The following is a 15,861-nucleotide window of genomic DNA, read 5'->3' as shown; positions in this document are numbered from 1 at the left end:
CGCATGGATAGGCGGCACTGATGGGTGGCACTGATGGGCAATGATGGGCAGCAGTGATGAACATTGATGGGTAGGACTGATAGCCAGCACTGACAGGCATCACTAATGGCCACTGATTGCTGGCACTTGTGGGCACTGATTGCTGGCACTGGTGAGCACTGATTGCTGGCAGTGGTGGGCAATCATTGCTGGCACTGGTGGGCACTTAATTGTAATCAGGGCACTGATGATCAGGTCCCCGTATTACATACCTAGCTGTCCCCTGTGAGGAGATGCCGCTGATCGGCTCTCCTCTCCTCACGCTCTGTCAGTGTGAGGCGAGGAGCACCGATTACGGCATCTCCATGTTTACATGTGACCGGCTGTGATTGAACACAGCCGATCACATGGTTAAAGAGCTGCGGCTCTTTACACAGATCGGGTTCGCGCCGTGTGTCGCGCTGGAGCGGTCGTTCTGGGAAGCCGTCATATGACGTCCACCCAGAACAAGAGCTGCACAGCCCAGCTGTCATTTGATGGTGGGCGGGCAGCAAGTGGTTAAAAGGGGTTTCCACCTTCATAAAGGGTCAATATTCCCCTCCGTTTACTGCAACTACACCAGTGGCCCCAAAGTTGTGCAAAGCCTCATGCATTAGGGTGTGTACCCCAAAGCTCAAACACATATGTGTGTTTGCATGTGTATATACTGTATACTGACGGTGTCAGTAGGGCAGTGTATGGTGTCAGTAGGGCAGTTGATGGTGTCAGTAGTTTTTATTTTTATTTTTTTATTCTTTATTATTTTTACAATTTTTTTTATTTTTGTATTCTTTTTAACAAATTTTTTTGGGAGCCCAGTTAGGGGGCTTTGGTTAAATATCAGGGGTTTAAACAGGGGGAATCTGCACCACACAGGGTGATTAGGGTGTGCCCACACCTGGCACACCCTGTGAGCACGCCTAAGAGTGGTCCTGAGACCATGGCATTTATTAAATGTATATTCAATTATACCTTTAGTTTGCGTCTTGCATTAAACTCTTGCAGTTTCTTTTGTGCATTGTCCATATGAGCAAAGTTTGCAGCTTTTCCCGTGACCCAGGGGTGCTGCAATGCTTGGTGAGTGGTAAGCCGCTTCTTTGGGTCGAACACAATCAACTTTTTCACCTGTATTGAATAAACACAAAATGCATAAGATAAGAGTTATGCCCCGTACACACGGTTGGATTTTCCGATGGAAAATGTCCGATCGGAGCGTGTTGTCGGAAATTCCGACCGTGTGTAGGCTCCATCGGACATTTTCCATCGGATTTTCCGACACACAAAGTTGGAGAGCAGGAGATAAAATTTTCCGACAACAAAATCCGTTGTCGGAAATTCCGATCGTGTGTACACAAATCCGACGGACAAAGTGCCACGCATGCTCAGAATAAATAAAGAGATGAAAGCTATTGGCCACTGCCCCGTTTATAGTCCCGACGTACATGTTTTACGTCACCGCGTTTAAAACAATCGGATTTCCGACAACTTTGTGTGGCCGTGTGTATGCAAGACAAGTTTGAGCCAACATCCGTCGGAAAAAATCCTAGGATTTTGTTGTCGGAATGTCCGAACAAAGTCCGACCGTGTGTACGCTCTATAAGTGTTCTTTAGCACCTTCCAGTACAGTGCTGTGCATTTAGCTTACATCTAAATTTGCTTTTGTATATAATTGCCAACATACTGCATTTACTCATAATGCACTATATATTTACAACTACAAAGTCAGAGTATCTTTAAGCAAGAGCTTGTGATGCCAGTCTCCATTTCCTTTAAATGTGCTCTAACACGTCAAACAAACAATTTGTTGATAGAGATGTACTGCAATAAAAACACAATATAGGTATACCATGCTCGGCGTTTACTCACCAAGTCCTTGGCATTCAGAGATACATCGTCCCACCAGGGGGAGACAAAGTCATAATCACAGTTAAGAATTCTCTTGAACATGTACTGATCCCCACGTTCATCATAGAAAGGTTCAAAACCACACAGCCTGCCAGTAAAGTCATCAGATCATAAACAGGTCACAAGTTATGTCTTTCATGTACTGATTTTAAAGCTAAAAGCTACCCCCTCATAAAACAATACGTCACAGCTTTTTTGTGTGGATGAAAAACAATATATTTTATGCTCTGTCAATACAAAATACAATACAATTTGCTGTACACAGAAATACATTTTTAACAGTTTCCCTCCCTCTTCAAGAAATGTGGAATAAATTCAGTAACTCTGGGAAAAAAGTGCAGCCACTGGACAAGGGAAATACAAGTTAGTTCAGGGTGTTAGGGATTAGGTCAGAGGTTGGGCTAGGTTCCTTTTAGCAGTTTAAAGGTAAGGGTTAAGTTGGCCATACACTCATTGACATTCATCCTGTTCAGCAAGGACCAGCCAAATTTCGATCAATGTATAGCCATCCCCACTCTACAGAAGACAATCACTTGATGGACTTCTGCTGAAGGGACATACTGGAAAACATTTTGTCGATCAGCCTATGTCACATTAGTGTATGGCAAGCTTTAGGGTTATGCTTATGTTTTGGTTTAGGGGGTAAAATGATTCATTTTCTCTATCGTCCATCGAGGACACCTTATTAAGCAACCAAGATGTCTCTGTCCATGACTTTGTTAGAGGAGAAACATCCCCCCCCCCCTTAAAATGTTGGTATGCTGAGTTCTGAGTTAGGTTGGAGTTCTGGGATGCCTGTCTGTTCAGGGTTGTTGGTTTCAGGAAGGATCGTTGCTTCCAATCAACATCCTGGAGTACCAAGCAATTCAGCTGTTATTAGTTCATTAGTACTCTCTTCTAACCAATCATCTGGTCTGAAATCAATCAATGTCACAGCCTTGGCCTACATCAATCACCAGCAGGTTTTCGATTATGTAATCCTGACCATGTTAAAAGCCTGATATCTTCTTACCGCAAGATGGAAGACATATTTTTAAAAGGGTGAGTCTCTGGGGTCTTCCCCATGTGTGTTTGGTGGGCGTTTGGTGGGTGTTTTTTTCTGCAGTGAGCAGCATTGACCCTTAGCAGCAAGAAAAGCTAAAAAAGATATGCACATGGTCCACAGAACGGTTACCAGGCATGCACATGCACGCAAGCATATGCACTTGCTCACGCTTGCATGCACATGCACAATTCCTGTTGGTGCCAGACGGACTATATAAAGGATGCTCATGCCCATGGTCTGTGCTGACTGATCTTTAGCTGTTCCCTGTGTCCTGGGTTTATCCTGTATGATTCCCTTGTTGTTGACCTGGCTTGCTCCTGACCTGATCTTGGATTTTGCTTCTGACCTGTTGCTAATTCCTGACCCGGCTCTGTTCCTGACTTAGGCTTTGCTCATTATTTGGTACCTTGCTGCCCACCTGTTCAAGACCCTGGCTATTCCTGTGACCATGCTGATGTCTCTGATCCTGGCTTCCTATCCTGTTCGAGTGCCTATGTGGGTGTCTGCTGTACCAGCTCTGTGCACCGCTGAGTGTTCCTGCCTCAAGTCTGCTGAGAGCTCTCACAAGCCACACGTCCTGAATCAGCAGCGCAAGTGGAGTGCCCCTTTAACCTGGGCTAGACCTCTGAACATTGCTATTGTTCCTGATCAATTGGTTATCCAGTCTCTTTGGGACCGCATCTCCTGCTGCAAGTTCTTCCATCAACATCTGCTGGCACTCCTCCTGTCCCTTGGTACCCTCTGTTCCACTTTCAGTGGGGCCTGGGCTAGAGATACAAGAGAGGCCTACCTCGTCATTTTAGTCTCCTCTCTGATACGTGACAACAGGACAACTGAGGCTGTGCAGAGCATGGTTAGACCGTGCCTTTCTGGACTTTAAACAGTATAGGCACTTATTTTTAATGTTTACTGTAAATGTTATGATTTAAAGGCTGATTCATCTTCATGAAAAAATAATAAAATAAATGCAAATATTTCTGCAGGAAAAAAATATGCATTTATTATTTTTTTCACAGGAGCTTGCAAAGTATTGCACCCGGCATCAGTGGATCGTGGGTGCAATGTCACGCTCCTGCAGACACTTTCAATGGCTCTTTGCCTGTACCTCCTTACAGGCTTTTAATTGCAAAGCTGTAGGAAGTGTCAATGGACTACGAGTGTACTGATCAGAGCTATCAGAATCCATTCAGAACTACAAGTCCATCTGCTGTGGTAGTGGAAGGGACTTGTAGTTTATTCATTTACAGATCTCTGTGAATGAATGACACAACAGTGATGGCAGAGCCATGCACAGTCATGCTGATTTAAATTTTGACAGTGCCTGTGGGGGAAAGGAACCCCCTGTGTGAGGGGGCTCTTGGGGTGGGAGGCAGGTGCTTAGAAATATGTTACATTTTACACACTCTATATAGGTGTAACATTTAACATGTTCGGAAAGGTGCACCTATTCTTTATAACTTTTTGTCACCTTTCCTGAAAGGGCAGCTAAAATACAGTCCAGGACCTGTGCCCTCCACTACACCATAAAGACTGAGGTGTTTTACCCTTTTTACATGTGCCTGACTGGCTTTATAATCTTACTTTCACATTCTAATGCCCTGTACACACGGTTGGATTTTCCGATGGAAAAAGTGCGATCGGATTGTGTTGTCGGAAATTCCGATCGTGTGTGGGCTCCATCGGACTTTTTCCGTCTGAATTTCCGACACACAAACTTTGAGAGCAGGATATAAAATTTTCCGACAACAAAATCTGATCGTTTAAATTCCGATCATGTGTACACAAATCCGACGCACAAGGTGCCACGCATGCTCAGAATAAATTAAGAGACGAAAGCTATTGGCTACTGCCCCGTTTATAGTCCCGACGTACGTGTTTTACTTCACCGCGTTCAGAACGATCAGATTTTCCGACAACTTTGTGCGACCGTGTGTATGCAAGACAAGTTTGAGCCAACATCCATTGGAAAAAATCCATGGATTTTGTTGTCGGAATGTCCGATCAATGTCCGATCGTGTGTACAGGGCATTAGAGTCCTAACAATGAACTGTAGACTTAGTAAAATTCCTTTTTTTTATTTGATACTGTAGTCATTCTGCAGTGCCGATAAAACCAGACACTTCATTTACACGTCTAAATATATACAGTGAATGGTGCAGAAGCTACAGCATGGTAATGTGTATAAGTGCTTAAAGGCATATGGGTTATGTTTAAAACATATGTCTGTGGAAAGGCTATGCCAACGACACCCAAAACCATCTCTCTACCTCTCAGCTCACGCCGTCAGTCATCTCGTGCATCACTATTTTACTGACCAACATAGTCTGGATGTCACTCCTCTTCCTTAAGCTCAATCACTCCAAAACTGAGCTCATAATATTTCCTCCCCATGTGCCCCTTCTCCTGACTTGTCAAGATTGATGGGACAACTATCATTATATCCCCACATGCCAGCGTGTTAGGGGTAATCCTGAGCTCTTAACTCTTGCCACCTCAACCTCCGCAATCTCCATTCACTCCCTGGTTATCTCTTGCCTTGACTACTGCAATTCCCTCCTCATTGGCTTAAAGTGATTGTAAAGTCTCTTTTTGTTTTTTTTTAAATAACAAACATGTTATACTTATCTGCTCTGTGCAGTGGTTTTGCACAGGGCAGTGCAGATCCTCCTCTTCTCTGGTTCCTCTTTGGTGCTCCTGGCCCCTCCCTGTTGAGTGCCCCCACAGCAAGCTCCTTGCTATAGGGGCACCCAAGCCAAGCTGCAGCGCTGTGTATCCATTCAGAGACAGAGCTGCTGTTCGGCCCTGCCCCCTCTTGCTCCTGATTGGCTAACTGACTTTGACGGAAAGCAATGGGAGCCAATGGCGCTGCTGCTGTGTCTCAGCCAATCAGTAGGAGAGTCCCGGACGGCTGAGGGACTCGTGGACATCGCTGGACAGTGTGTGGGCTCAGGTAAGTTAAGGGTATTAGGGGGTGCTGGGGAGACTGCTACACACAGAAGGTTTTTTATCTTAAAGCATAGACTGCATTAAGATAAAAAAACCTTCTGCCTTTACAACTCCTTTAACTTTACATAGACTATCCCCTTTTCAGTCCATCATGAATGCTGCTGTCAGACTCATCCACCTTACTAACCGTTCAGTGTCTCCTACCCCTCTCTACCAATCCCTCCATAGGTTTCCACTCACCCAACGAATACATTTGAAACTAATAACAATAACTTACAAAGCCATCCACAACTCAACCAAACAAACCAAATCATTCTCTCGCCTCCAGACTTCTCCCTAGCCTCTCCCATCCTCTGGAGCTCCATACCCCAATCTGGCCAACTATCTCCTACTTTAGACTTTTAGGCAAGCCCCCTTCTCTTTAGAGAAGCCTATCCTGCTTCTACCTAACAACTGTACTTTTATTGTTTCCATCACCTCATCACCCAAAGTTATTACGTTTTGTATCACCTGCCCCTCCCTTTTAGCGTGTAAGCTATAAGGAGCAGGGCCCTCTGATTCCTCTTGTATTGAATCGTCTTGTAACTGTACTGTCTGCCCTCATGTTGTAAAGCACAGTGCAAACTGTTGGTGCTAAATAAATCCCATATAATAATAATAATGATAATAAAGCCAGCAAGAAATGTCTCTTAGGATGCTGTGTCAAGAGAGATCACAGGCTGATACTGTATAATTACAGGCCATACTGATGTAGTAAAGGTTAGTGAAAGAGGAATAATGTTCATGAGGAACTCCTGCACAGAATTTGAATTCAATGGTAATAGAAAGATGAACATAGTACAGAAGAAAAAAGAGCAACTGTCATTTACATTTACCAGTTTAATAACAATAAGCCACAACCTATTTATATACTACATACTGTATATGGACAGCAGAACCTCTGAGGGAATTTTTGCCTATATACTGTATATATATATATATATATATATATATATATATATATATATATATAAACTGTATATACACAGTATTGTGCAAAAGATTTAGGCAGGCGTGAAGAAATGCTGTAAAGTAGGAATGCTTTAAAAAATATATATTTTAATCGTTTTTTTTTTTATCAACAAGCGAGCAGAAGAAAAACCTAAATCAAATCACCATTTGGTGTGACTACCCTTTGGCTTCAAACCAGCATCAATTCTTACACTTGTACACTTTGTATACTTGCACAAACTCAAGGATTTTTTAGGATTAGAGTTAGGTGTATGATTAATTAATTATACCAAGCAGGTGCTAATGATCATCAATTTTATATATTGGATGAGACGCCATATGGGGGTATACAAATACAGTGGGTGCAATGCTTCCCATCATGGTGCGGCCAAAATAATCCCCTAAGTTGTGTTTGATGGTCAGTACAGCCCAGGGCTGCCAAGTGGAGCCACATGCTTTTCAATACCCAGAAGTAACAGGTATTTCCTTTTGGCTCTTTGCACTAAAGAGAGCAGCAAGAGAAAAGGAAAAGTAGGTATATAATGCCATGGATTAGGGTAGGGGTTTAAAGCAAGTTTGTTGCTTTGTCTTAATCACTTCAATACAGAGCATTTTTACCCCCTACCTGCCCAGGCCAGTTTTCAGCTCTGTCACACTTTGAATGACAATTGCGTCATGCAATGCTGTACCCAAACTAAATTTTATCATTTATTTTTTTTGGACAGATTGAGCTTTATTTAGTGGTATTAAATCACCGCTGAGCTTTTTATATTTTACTAAACAAATGAAAAAAAAAATGAAAATTTTGAAAAAAAAAGTTTTTCCTTGTTTTTGTTATAAAATTTTGTAAATAAGTAAGTTTTCTCCTTCACTGATGTGCACTGATGGGGCTGCACTGATGGGCACTGATGGGGGACAATGATGAGCACTAATGTGGAGGTACTAATATGCAGCACTGATGGACATTGATAGTTGGCACTAATGTGCACTGATAGGCAATGAGCAGCACTGATGGGTAATGATGGATACTGACAGATGTAACTGATAGGCGGCATTGATGAGGAGGCACTGACAGGCAACAACGATGGGCACTGAAAGGCAGTACTGATTACACTGTAACTGTGGTTGGACACAGCTGATCACATGGTAAAGAGCCTACGTCTTTATCGTGATCAGAGGTGTGGTGTGTCCGAGCGACACACCGCACCACCGATCGGTGCACATGAGCGACGTGTCCTGAAGGACATCATATAACATCCAGTCAGAGCAGTAAAGCCACCATCCAGCCATCATTTTGCTATTGGTCAGGCGGGAAATGATTAAATGGGAAACGCATATGTTTACATTAAAACTTTCTTAGATCCCACTAAACAAAAGGGAAGTGAGTATGGTATATGCAGCTGGTGAGTACTAAATGAAAGTGAGCCAGTTGCAAAGCACAGGTTTACCTTAATAAAAGTTTGGAGGTTTGGCCAAATGACAGATCTAGCAACAACCCCTACATTATGTTATATGTTAGCAGTTGAAAATTTCAGCCAATAAAGCGGTATTAAACCCAAAACAAACATTTATTATAATGCAACTTACGAATTCTTAGATGTGGTGGTTGAATTTGTTTTCTTTCTGTGGCTTTTTTCCTTTATTTTCATCTGGTGATCCAGGCAGTAAGTCTGTTATTTTTCAACAGAACAAGCTGTCCTGCAAATGTAGCAACTAGAATGTTGAGACAAACCATTTACCACTGACAGGGGCGCTGCTTATAATCATCTGCTTTTATTCATTCATGTAAAACCTTTATCCAAAAAGGAAAAAAAAATGTTACTGTAACTGTTTGTGTTACTGCAGTGTGAGCTGGACTTTGTCTTTAAGTGTTTGTCTATTTAACGCTCTCTTTCCGCCAGGTTAAAAATGCTGCTTTCTGCTGTGCCCCTCTGCTCCTTCATCCAGAGTGAGGGACACTCTAATGCAGGAGGTATGTTATGGACCAGATCACCAGGGGAAAACAAGAGGGAAAAAGCCTGAAAAAAGAAAACAAATGCAGCCATCACCTCTAATGATTGGTAAGCTGCACTATATTACATCTGTGGTTTTGCATATAATACAGCTTTAAATATTTAAAAACTATAGTATTACTTACAGTATATAAGTAATTATACCCACAGACCACATGTCCACTTCAGGTCCATAAGCACATCCTCTCAGAATTTCTGGAGCTGAAATATAATAAAACAAAGTTAATAAAAATCATGAAATAAAATATCATTCTCTCTATTTTGAATGTTTTATTGTATTAAAAGGCATTAATGTTATTTAGCTAAAGTTTGTTTTAGAGCTGTTCTACCTTCCTGGGGACTCTGACATCACCAATACTTTTCCCTTATCTCTATAGCAGCGGATATTAAATGAAACACATTTGCAGGGTAAGGAGAAGGATTGGAGCCTACAAACATTGTGGGTACCTTGGGGTTATTTAATAATACAAAGAGTAAAGTGTGAAGCGCGGTAACACAGCAGCAAACCAATACTAATCTGTAATTGTTCTTGAGGCTATTACCTGATGAAAGATACAATTTGGTACTGCATAGTACCATTGGTATTTGCAAAGACCTATTGGAAAACCATGTTGTTCTAGTGTTACTTTTACAAATAAGCCCATGATAGAGAACCATTTTAAGAAAGAAAGAAAAAATGAAGGGCACAAAACACCTTTTATTACATTCATATGTTATGCTATTATTAATTAAAGACAGACCTGGCAGGTCTCTTTGGATGAAAAGAAAGTCTCCCAATCCCAGTCAACCAAGAGAAGGTAAGGAGAGTCACCAGGGGTTAGCCAGGAACAGCTCCGGGGGAGAAGAGCACCACGGGAGAAACAGCATGAGGTTCCAAATGGTCTGGGGAGGGATGGGAACCAGGAATCAACTTTGGAGAGAGAGATGGTATAAGGAGAATGGAAGAGAAGCCAGGGGGCTAATGGGAAACAGAATGTGAAAGGTGATTATGTACTACTGTGATGATGCAGGATATCTTCTAGTCCTTCACATGGAATTAAGACTTCTGTATCTTGGATTAGGAATACGCACAAAAACTTAAAATACATAGCGCGACAGTGCAGTTCATCTGGGATGCTGTATGTCACCTAGTATTCTCAACAAGGCAGGTTTGAGGAGCTCCAGGATGCTTGTTTTATTTGTTGACAAAATCCGGTTTGGGACCTGGAGCCCGGAGATTTCATAGTGATCTGGGTGGGAGAAAATCTCCAATCCTGGGACCAGGTTTTAGAAAAAGTCAGGTCACTGATTATGCAGGTGTGTTCTTGTAGAGTCAGGACTAGGGTTCTGAGTCCTCCCTCCTGAGGAGTCAAGTTGGGAGCAGCCACAAGTGTGCATGTCTGCACGGTGCAGTCTGTGATAGAGCAGACAGAGGGCCCAAGCCTATGGGCTGAAGCCTTAGGAAGCTGCAAAAAGAGTGCTAAGGCCAAGGTACATTGTTTGTACGTGAATGCAGGGACACTGTTATATGGTCAAGAGGACCGAGGCATAAAGCCTGAGCAGCAGTGCTGCTAAAGAGAGCCAGGAGGCTGAATCTGACTTGCTTTGTTTTGCATTAATGGTGGATACCCCTGCGTAGCCAGCTATTTGTTTTGTTGGACATTTTCTTTCTCTTTAACCACTTGACCACTGGGCACTTAAACCCCCTTCCTAACCAGACCAGTTTTCAGCTTTCGGTGCCCTCACATTTTGAATGACAATTACTCAGTCATACAACACTGTACCCATATGAATTTTTTGTCCTTTTTTTCACACAAATAGAGCTTTCTTTTGGTGGTAAGAAAAAAGACTGAAAATTCTGTAAAAAAAAATGAATTTTTCTTTGTTTCTGTTATAAAATTTAGCAATTTATTGATTTTTCTTCATAAATTTTGGCCAAAATTTATATTGCTACATATCTTTGGTAAAAATATGTACAAATTGGTGTATATTATTTGGTATTTGTGAAAGTTATAGAGTCCACAAGCTATGGTGCCAATATCTGAAAATTGATCACACCTGAAGTACTGACGGCCTATCTAACTTATTAAAACCCTTACATGCCAGAAAAGTACAAATACCTCCCAAATGACCTCTTTTTGGAAAGAAAACATTCCAAGGTATTTAGAAAGATGCATGGTGAGTTTTTTTAAGTTGTAATTTTTTCCCACAATGCTTTGCAAAATCAAGATTTTTTTTTCTTTTTTTGTTTTCACAAAATTGTCATATTAGCAGGTTATTTCTGACACACAACATATGCATATCACAAATTACACCCCAAAACACATTCTGCTATTACTCCCGAGTATGGTGATACCACATGTGTGAGACTTTTAAACAGCGTGGCCACATACAGAGGCCCAACATTCAGGGAGCACCCAGGCCAATTCTGACATTTCTCTCCTACATGTAAAAATCATCATTTATTTGCTAGTAAATTACATAGAACCCATAAACATTATATATCCCCTCCCGCTTCCTGTAAGAACGATCAAGCAGCAGAACAGCCGCTATGATCATTCCTATGGTGTAGGGAATCGCCAGCTGAAAAAGCTGATATCTGAATAATGCCTGTAGCTGCAGGCATCATTCGGATATCCCCACACAAAGTCAAGGATGTCATATGACTCGGGTGGGAAGTGGTTAAAACGCATTTTTTTTTAACACAAAGTTGTCCATTTATACAATATTTCTAACACATAGCATGTACATACCAAAAATGACACCCCAAAATAAATTCTCCTACTCCTCCTGAGTACGGCGATACCACATGTGTGAGACTTCCACAGCCTGGCCACATACAGAGGCCGAGTACAGCCGAGTATGGCTGAGCATGCTGGGTATGGCTGAGTATGGCAGGGTATTGCAGGGTATCGCCGAGTCATGACATGACGCCGGTTTGTTTACAAGTGATCGCTCCGTCATTTGACGGAGCGATCACGTGGTAAACGGCCACTATCAGCGGCCATTTACCATTAACCGTGATGTACGGGATCCTTTGGACCCGGCGGTCACGGATGTTCTCAGGTGCGTGCCCCAGGGGGTGCACAAGAGCGGGATTCTGGGAGGACGTCACTGTACGCCCTCCCAGAGTTATGCAACCGCCCTGTAGCCAACATTCTGCTATGGGCCGGTTGGCAAGTGGTTAATAAAAGTGGGCCAACAAGCTCTTAAAATGCAAACTGGCATTAACTCTACTCACTGGTGAGCGCTACACTGAGCTCAACAACCAGAACACCAGACTTTCACAATATTTAAAGGAACAGGGCGACCAATGCAATCATAATTTGTTAAAAAACAGACATGAGAAGGTAGGCTGTTTCACTTCAAGTTTATCATCGCCTAATTTTTCATTTTTACTTATAGGCTAAGTTCACTTTTTTTCTCTTCTAAATTCCAGCTTCCGTATGTACCAATATACCATTAATTTACTTCTGTTGCAGACAAGAAAAATCGTATGATGTATTTTAACACAAGGCATAACCTCAGCCTCCAGCTTGTATAATAGAAAAGTTCATGACTTCCTGGTATGTAGGTTTAGAACATGAAAACTGTTAAGACACGGTTAGTAATTCACCAGCTAACTTCATTAACACACACCCTGCACCTGTCCTCCCCCTGCAGGATATTGCTCCCACCCACCTCTGTACTCACATGCAGATGTGTGACACATGCAGGCAGTAGTATTGAAAACAGAAGTGTGTCCCTGTAAGTCTGTAAAGCCCACCATACACTATACAATCTGATTGCACAATCTCCTTTATATTTACCATCAACTACAATCTCCTTTATGTCTATCATCATGCCCTAAATCTACATACCAGGAAGTCATGAACTTTTCTGTGGAACAAGTTGGAGGCTGAGGTAATGTCTTCTCTTAAAATACATAGAAAGCTTTTTCTTTTCTGCAACAGAAGAACATCAATGGTATATTGGTACATAGGGAAGCTGGAATCTAGAAAAAGCCTTTGAATATACCATTTGTAAGGTGGATTCAAAGACCAGTGGCAGTAAAATCCAAGTAACATCTAGCCACTAAGTACTGTCAGATAAAGAACAGATCTCTTCTACAACATAAACACACTCAGGTGTTCATGAAACTGGTCAGATAGAATAAGATACACCACTTTATTCAAAATGACACCTTTTTGACTGGATTGATACATGTTCAACTGCATTTTTTCTTTTTTAACTGTATATTTATTTTATGTTAGTCAGTAGGTAGCTATCACTGTGGCAGATAGTTCATGATACCTGGACCAAGGTTATGGTGTGCCTGCAAACCTTTATTCAAAATACTTTTGTTCAACATTTCCATGTTCCTTCCGTAAGGCAAACAGTGCAGTACATATTTCAACAACCTATAGCAATTGATTGACAGTTATCTTTAAGTGATCTGTGTCCATCACAGAGAAGTGCTATTCCTTTAGGTCAGGGGTCTCCAAACTATGGCCCTCCAGTTGTTCAGGAACTACAATTCCCATCATGCCTTATGTCTGTGAATTTCAGAGATTTACAATGCCTCATGGGACGTGTAGTTCCGCAACCGCTGGAGGGCCGTAGTGTGGAGATTCCTGCTTTAGATCATTGCACTTCATGATCGCACTTTGCATTGCCTTATTTAATTAGCCTACTTTAGGAACCCATTGGCTGGTTAAATTATGAAATGGTTTTACCTGTCTATATGGCTGCTACTGACATTGTTTTCCAGTTTGAATAGTAGAACTTTTCAAAATGTTAGTAAAGTGAAAACTTTTAATGGCCTCCTTTGGTCAAACCCTTTCTAGGGACTCTTCAAAGAGTAAAGAAGAGAATTACTTATCCAACTATTTTTCAATCAGGTCCAGCAACTATCTCTTGTCTGTTGGGGATCAACGTCTCTGTCAGAGGGAACATTTAATTGGCTAGGATCAGAAGCCTGACTGCACATGGCCCGCATTTTATGGGGATGTTGCTTTCCCACTGTTCTTGTTAACTTACTGCAACTTGTAAGAAATTAATTGGACACCTTTGCTGAATTTGAAGTGATCAATATAATCTTCCTGCACTAGCAATACTTCAAAGACTTTTTAAAATGCCAAGTGAGTAAAGAAACATTAAGTTATTGTGGGCGACAAAGACAACACTGGTTATCTTGTAGTTAGCGTACTAAAGTCAAGTCAAAGGAATGGATGCAGTTTCATCAATGTTCTTAAGTCAATTTAACTTACTACATATTAGGCTAGAGTGTACCTTGGTCTGTGTAGAATGCATTCTAGTAATATTAGATCTGTCTATAATAAACGAGACATGTTATATTCATTACATAAATGTGAATAATTATGCTATATAACAGGTAATAAAGTATAAATCACTGAATGGTTTTCTGGTTCTAGGCATTCAAGGGCAGTTAGACATAGATACAGATATAGATTCAGATTCAGATTCAGATGGACAATTCCACACATCCTTATGACTTTAAAGTATAACTAAAGGCACTTTATCTAGTTTTGGATAAAGTTTAGGGTTTTATTGTTGTCTGTGTCCCCATTAGGGAGAGTTGCCCTTTCTATTTGTTCTTTTTATAAATTTTGGGTTGTCCACAGAACAGAAATAGTGGAGATATTTTCCAGTGTGAACATTAGTTCTGGTGACAACAAGTGATTCCCTCACTTTAGAGGGATTTTCTCACACTTCCTGTTTGGCTATGGGACAGAAAGAGAAGGAAAAATTTCCACAATGGGACATAGATGGCAAAAAAATAACCTTACAGGAGTTATAACATTCCTTAACCTCCTCCCACCCAGCCAATCCATATAAACAGCCAGGTGGGCATTTCATCCTTCTGAGTGGACGTTCCTGAACATCCCTCAGAAGGAGCTGGATCGCGCAGCCGCATGATCCCAGTGCGCTCGTGTCTTTCTCGGATCGGCAGGAGGGCTCTGTGATTGGCCCTCCTGATCTCATGATGGCTGTGTCTAATCACAGCCATCATGTAATGTAAACAGAGAGTCATTGCCAGGCGATCAGCTCTCCTTCTCCTCACACAGAGTCTGTCAGTGAGGAGGAGAGCGGACCTGTGCTGTGAGCCAGGGATCAGTGTGTATGAGCTATATTTTACAGCTTTTTACACACTGATGACCCAGCTAGTGTCCCCAAATCTGTCCCAGTGAACATCTGCGCACATCTGTCCCAGTGATCATCTGGTGCACATCTGTCCATGATCATCTGCAACATCTGTCCATGATCATCAGCCACATCTATCCGTGATCATCTGCCACATCTGTCCGTGATCATCTACGCACATCTGGCGCACATCTGTTCATGATCATCTGCCCCATCTGACCGTGATCATCTGCACACATCGGTCCCTGATCATCTGTGGACATCTGTCCGTGACCATCTGCGCACTTCTGTCTGTGATCATCTGCGCACATCTGTCCATGATCCTCTGCCACATGTGTCCTGGTGAACATCTGCCACATCTGTCCCAGTAAACATCTGCAACACCTGTCCCAGTAGAAATCTGTGCACATCTGTCCACGTTGTGGACAATACTAAGCTAAGCAGGGCAATAACTTCTCCGCAGGATGTGCAAACCTTGCAAGAAGAGCAGAACAAATGGGGTGGGCAACTACATGGCAAATGAGGTTTAATGTAGAAAAATGTAAAATAATGCATTTGGGTGGCAAAAATATGAATGCAATCTACTCACTAGGGGGGAACCTCTAGGATGGAAAAGGACCTGGGGGTCCTAGTAGATGACAGGCTCAGCAATGGCATGCAATGGCAAGCTTCTGCAAGCAAAGCAAACAGAATATTGGCATGTATTAAAAAGGGGATTAACTCCAGAGATAAAACAATAATTCTCCCAATCTACAAGACTCTGGTCCGGTCGCACCTGGAGTATGCTGTCCAGTTCTTGGCACCAGTCCTCAGGAAGGATGT

At 42.0% G+C, this 15,861-nt stretch overlaps 1 protein-coding gene across 1 annotated transcript in view; it reads right to left on the bottom strand.

Moving 5' to 3' along the window:
• Positions 1–15,861, bottom strand: part of CAMK4 (calcium/calmodulin dependent protein kinase IV) — a 341,896-nt gene that overhangs the window by 8,062 nt on the left and 317,973 nt on the right. Inside the window, exons 8-10 of the mRNA XM_073624608.1 lie at positions 9,042–9,117; positions 1,885–2,011; positions 991–1,143 (exon numbers count right to left, since the gene is read on the bottom strand). Coding sequence (XP_073480709.1) covers positions 991–1,143; positions 1,885–2,011; positions 9,042–9,117 — 356 coding nt within the window. The remainder of the gene's footprint in view (positions 1–990; positions 1,144–1,884; positions 2,012–9,041; positions 9,118–15,861) is intronic.

Source organism: Aquarana catesbeiana, linkage group LG01 (genome assembly GCF_042186555.1).
Source record: "Aquarana catesbeiana isolate 2022-GZ linkage group LG01, ASM4218655v1, whole genome shotgun sequence".
Taxonomy (NCBI): Eukaryota; Metazoa; Chordata; class Amphibia; order Anura; family Ranidae; genus Aquarana; species Aquarana catesbeiana.
The sequence above is the reverse complement of the archived record's forward strand: the minus strand, read 5'-3'. Positions and strand labels throughout refer to the sequence as shown.